A 6,000-nucleotide genomic window follows, 5' to 3' on the forward strand; every position below is an offset into this window, starting at 1 on the left:
CCAGAATGAACCCCACAGGAAACAAGTTTCTGGGAAAGTTTCTGCTCTGAATTTTAAAAGGCAGGAAATACATTTGCAGGGGGGAAAGAAAGTTTATCTATCTGTTATTTCCTCCTTTTATTATCAGATGTGAAACATTAAATTTTTGCTTAATTGTCTTGTACTTTTTAGAATAGTCATATATGGTCAATTAATTTTCATTTATGCAAAAAGAAATATCCAGTTTGGCTGCAGGCCTGGTGCAAGACATTGCACCGAGGCAAGTGGGGCCTCTGTTTCTACCAACTCCCTTCTCCTTTTCCCACCCCCATCCTCCTCTTTGCAGACACAGAGCTGCCATTCTCCTTCTTGCCCCATGTCCACCATTCCTGCACCTTCTCTCCTCCTTCCTCCCTCCCCCCTTTTGCTGTTGCATTAGCAACAGCAGCAGCACCAACAGCTTCTCCTCCCTGCCCTCCCCTCCCCTCCCAACACACTTTGAGAAAGGGCCCAGGGGGACCTTCTCCAGAGCCAGGCATTCTGAGTGAGATGACCAAGAGAATGCCTGTGCTGCCATCCTGCAGTTTGCAGCATCTAGAACAGGACATTTTTAAAGGAATTGTTACTAGGTATCCATTTCTACATTCAAATGACTTGCACTGACATTTGGCTTGAGGCCAAAGTGGTTCAAACTAACAACAGGGAGTGAATACAACCTCACAAGTGCACTTACACAAGTTACTACCCTAGAAAAACTATTACTAGCCTGCCCACCCACCAGTAAACACATGAATGAAAAAGCACGTTAAAATTAAAAATGGCTGCTTATGATCCATGCCCTAGTGTAGCAGAAATCCTGTAAAAAAAAAAGAATGAAGATGGAGAATCAGACATCACAGTGAGAGAGATTTTGTTAAGAACCCTAAGAATTATTGTGTAATGTGCCCCTATGTTCTACTGTTTCTATTCAAGTTCTATTCTGTTCTATTTCACACATCTTGTCAGTGTTTCAGTGGCTTCCAATCTGAATTTGTGTTCTTATTTATTTATTTATTTTATTTATTTATATCTCACCCTTCCTCCCAGCAGGAGCCCAGGGCAGCGAACAAAGCACCAAATACACCATAAAAACAGACCTTAAAATACATTAAAACAAAATGTTAAAAACATTTTTTAAAAAAAGCTTTAAAAACATCTTTTAAAAAGGGTTAAAAACATATTGTTAAATATATATATATTAAAAAGCAATTCCAGCACAGACGCAGACTAGAATAGGTCTCAACTTAAAAGGCTTGTTATAAGAGGAAAGTCTTCAAAAGGCGCTGAAAAGATTTAATCAATCTTGATACGTTGATTAAATTTTATGTGTCCGTTTGTGTTCACTGGGTGTCCAAAAGCTAGGACTGGGTGTCCCTTTGGACACACAAGTATTAGTTGAAAAATGCCTTGAGCTACGAAGGCTTTTAAAACTTTTTTTTTAAAAAAAGCTTTGCAACATGTTCTAAATTTAAAAGTCTTTCAGCCCACTGCAGCAGTGGTGGCACAGACATTCATCCAGCCACTTCACCCAGATGATCTGGCTCTGAAGAAAAAATAAAGCCCTTAACACTTTCTAAGAACAAGGCAGGTTTGGCAGGGAGGGAGATATGAAAGCAGCCGTGGAGAGCTTTGCCTTGCCAGGTGGGCAATAATGAGGCAAGGAGGGTGCTGCCAGGTTTGTGTGTCACAATTTACCACCCATCCCAACACCAGCCACTTGAGACAACTGTCTTATTTCCCCTTATTATTGACCTGGCCCTGTCTGCAATTCTATTTTTTTTACTTTCTGCAATCCCAGAGGTGCCTGGTACACAGAACTCAGTAATGAGGAGAGAAAAAAGCCTGCTTTGTTGTAATTGTGTAGGATCTGTGCCCATTGCATAAGTGGAATGGGAAGACTAAGAGATTCACTGGAAGGCAATGAACACTACATATTCTTAAAATGAAAAGGTTAAACATACAGAGCATTTAGCTGAAATTTCCACATTGGTTTTCTCTTATTAAAGTAAGAGTGCCAGTCTTCTACTAATAATGATGGAGTAGGATTGGGGAGTGGGGGGTATGAAAATCCCACTTCTTGAAATCTCTAAGTTTTAGTCTGTCTGGATTTTTTCTATGCATCTAAAACTTAGGTGAATAGAATTTGTTTTACCACATAAACCCAACATGGCACCCATGGTATCATGCCCCCCTCCGCCTCTTCCACTGTTTTATTAAAATTGAGGTGTTAGACCTTTTTTGTTGTTGATGGGGTGTTGCCTGATTGGGGGGGAGGGAGAGGGATTTTGCCTGCCTTTTTGGTCTGCCTGGTTTTTAGGTATGTAGGTGCTTTGCCTGTTTTGCTGAGGGGGGATGGATTAAACAGTGCCAGGTTTTTTTCCCTGTGGAATGGGCGCTTTCTGGTGCCCATGACGGTGTTTCTTAAGCTTCCAAGTGTGTCCCTGGGCCCAAAAAAGGTTGCGGGAATCCCTGACATAAGCCGTGCTTTTACACTAACATGGAATTACAGCTAATCTCAACAAGTCTACTGGTAGCCCACATAAACCAGGAGCATGCCCTGAACATTCTCTAGTATTGTTTGCAACATGCAAAAATGCAATGACAAATGTGCATTCCAAACCAATGTGGAGAGATAGGAAGTCTGAAATGCGCTGAAAGAGATTCTTGTCACTAGGGATGGAAAAATCTCTCTGTTTTTGTTCAATTAGTTTCTCATATTTCCAAGCTTAAATTCAGTTTGCCACATTTCTGCAGTACTCTTTTTTTAAGTCCTAATGAAAATTCTTCAGCATTTTATTGCAAATTTCTCCTAACACACACATTTTATATGCCACATTTTTCAATAGATTTCTCCTAATATAATGCATTTTTCTATGTTATTTTCAGATATTCATTGTTATGCATACTTTCCCTTAATATATGCCTTGTTGTAAACATTTAGTTGGAGAACTGCATTGCAACATTTTGATAAGTGTGACTTTCAAAGGATGAAAGGATGGCTGTGTTTTGGTTCTCAGATTGTTTCAGAAAGTGTGCATTTGATAGATTCAGATATAAATCATCATCATCATCATGGTTTATTTGTATGCTGCCTTTCCATAGTAATCTATACTCGAGGTAGGGATGGGGTTCGCTGCATGGTGCCGATCTGCAGCATTTCGATAGTCCATTGTTTCTTTACTGGTCCTTTTTTTACCAGTCCTTTTTTTGTTTCTGCTTTCTCTGGCACTTGCCGATTCGATCTGTTGCGCGCATTTTGGGTGATTCGATCCGCAGGGGTTTTTTTTCAGGTTGCAAAGATTACATAATTGTTTTTGTAGATTGTAGAGCCACGAGAGTGTTTTTATACTATAGTAAGCATGGGTTTTTCACATCCTGCAATGTTAAGTTGAAAATACCCCCATGCCATTCTGATGCTTCCCATAAACTCATTTCAAAACAAAACCTTACAAAATGTATAGTCCTAAACTCAGAAACGCTTGCTTAACACCCTCTAAATTTTCATGGCAATACACAAAACAGTCAGAGAATCGACAGTCCAAAACTTAAAAAGAGAGGGGGGGGGGAAACCAGACCCACTTTTGGACTTTTTTCTGTCAGAGTTCTTATAATTTGTTGAAATTAATTAGAAATCAGCCATGTTCACAGAGTACTTGTAATCCTGTTACTGACCTTGCCCCATACTCTGACCTTCATCTTCTGCAGTTTAAAAGTTAAAAAGAATGCCTGGCTGATTTTTAATTAATTTAAGAAATTTAGCATTGAACTTAATCATAATGTTCGCCATGCTCAGTAAGAACCAACTGTCAGTGTTCTAAAAGCCAGACTCACAGCTGCTTGGCTTCCCTAATCAGGATGTCACACCCACACCAGACTTTTATTTCACTTTAGACAGTCATGGCTTCCCCCAAAGAATCCTGGGAAGTGTAGTTTGTGAAGGGTGCTGAGAGGAGTCTCCTATTCTCCTGACAGAGCTCCACTGGCCAGAGAGATTTAACAGTCAGCTACTATGATTGAAGCTCTGTGAGGGGAATAGGGCATCTCCTAGCAACTCTCAACACCCTTCACTAACTACACTTCCCAGGATTCTTTGGGAGAAGCCATGACTGTCTAAAGTGAAATAAACATCTGGTGTGAATGTGTGGCCAGGGACAGCTTTGGTTTAAATTGGGTTGAGAGGCTACATGTGCCTGCTGTAGAATAAAAAGTTGGGGGAAATGCTGAAAGCAATGATACTGTTCCCGTCTTTCCCCTCCTTCCCCTCTCCTTTCCTGCTCCCTTCTTCCTCTCCTCCCCCTTCCTTCTTCCTCCTCCCCTGCCCACTCCAGGCCTCCGTCCCCATGGTCAGTTTCACCTATCCCAAGCATGATTGCATGGGAGTAAATCCCACTGAACTCAATAAGCATGCGAATGATCAATCCATTCTCAGCAAACTTGCATGGGATCCCATTTCTTACCTCTCAGATTAAAAAGCAGAGAAATTCACTAACGAGCAAAAAACCTTGCAGTTTAAGAATGTACCTATAGCCAACAGATATTTCTATCTAAAAAGCAGGGAAATTGGGCAGCTATAGTGAATGCACTAGGGGAGCAGGAGACCTCACTCTGAGGTATTGTACTGCCCTACAAATGTGTCAAAATGCAAACACAATTTGGGTTGGTCTTTCACAGACCAATCCACAGCTTTGAAGAATGTGGTAAGATGTGCCTCTGAGCATATGGTGAGTGGTGGCAATACATAATTCATTGTTGTAAAGCAAAACTCAAGTAGTCCAATCATAAGTTAAAGAAAACATTATAAGAAACATACAATAAATTGAAACACCAGTATAATTCCTAATAAGATCCAACAATACAATACAAAAACATAACAGCCCAATAACAGCAAAATATCCCAATAACAGCAAAGATAACTGACCAGCAGAATTACACTTTGGCCCAAACAGAAGCCCCTAAACAACACCCCTCAGTCAAGATGGTCTCTGGCAACTTCAGGTAGTAGTAGCTTTTATAGCTGCAGCCAGTCAGGGCCCCATCCTCCCAAGGTGGTCTCTGTAACTATGAACTGAATCAAATGTCTCCCTTGTTCCTGTTGCTGTTAGCTTTGATCCATGACTGAAGACAGAGATCCTAATGCATGCCTGTTGTGTGTGCTTTACTTTGCAGCTGAAAGATATGAAATAAAAATGAGTGAAAATCCCTTGGAATTAAGAGACGCAACTTTTCACACTGCCACTTCTGTGAATACTACTGATTTGACAACTGAAGTCGCTGGGGTCAAACAATCCTTTCGGTATAAGCCAGAAAACTTTGCAAAAGAAAATGGCACCTCAATCTACTTTGCGATTCGTGCCATGGATGACAGCAACAATGTTGGAGAAGCATCTAATATAGCAAGAGCAGTTGTGCTTCTTTCTGCACTGCCAAGTACTCCCTCTAGTCCTTCTACTACTCACACTACTTCCTCTAATGCAAAAACCAGTGTGTTAAATACTATTACTATAATTACGATCATTGTATGTGTTTCTGTAATTATTATTTGTGCAATTGTTAGTATAACAATTTGTGTTTTACATAAGCGAAGAAACAGAAGTCCTGAGACTGGAATGTAATGCTGCTGCTGCTGCCGCTACCTTAACTTTAAACAACAAATTATTAATTTTTTCAGGAAAAATTCACAGTACATCTAACTGCATTGATACAAATACAAAGAAAATAAATGAAAAGTACAAAATACTTCTGTGATATGAACATATCATTACCAGAGCAGGCGCTGAGGGCCCTGTGGTCCACAGGGGCCCCTGAAGGGCCCCTCATTAGGGTGGGGGAGTAGCACTCCCCTTCTGCAATGTGTGGCAGGGTCCCTGTCGCAGATCGCAGGGTGGGAGCTGCCCGCCTGCCCGCCCACACCTGCTCGCTCATTCACTCGCTGGCCACCCCCACTGAATTGCACCCTTAGTTTTCCCCCACTGATTTATAAGA

At 41.0% G+C, this 6,000-nt stretch overlaps 1 protein-coding gene across 1 annotated transcript in view; it reads left to right on the forward strand.

Moving 5' to 3' along the window:
* LOC133387858 (calcium-activated chloride channel regulator 1-like) overlaps positions 1-5,743 on the forward strand; it is a 62,267-nt gene extending 56,524 nt beyond the window's left edge. The window contains exon 14 of the mRNA XM_061633560.1: positions 5,185-5,743. Coding sequence (XP_061489544.1) covers positions 5,185-5,630 — 446 coding nt within the window. The 3' untranslated portion in view covers positions 5,631-5,743. The remainder of the gene's footprint in view (positions 1-5,184) is intronic.
* The last annotated feature ends 257 nt before the right edge of the window (positions 5,744-6,000 follow it).

This window comes from Rhineura floridana, chromosome 6 (assembly GCF_030035675.1).
Source record: "Rhineura floridana isolate rRhiFlo1 chromosome 6, rRhiFlo1.hap2, whole genome shotgun sequence".
Taxonomy (NCBI): Eukaryota; Metazoa; Chordata; class Lepidosauria; order Squamata; family Rhineuridae; genus Rhineura; species Rhineura floridana.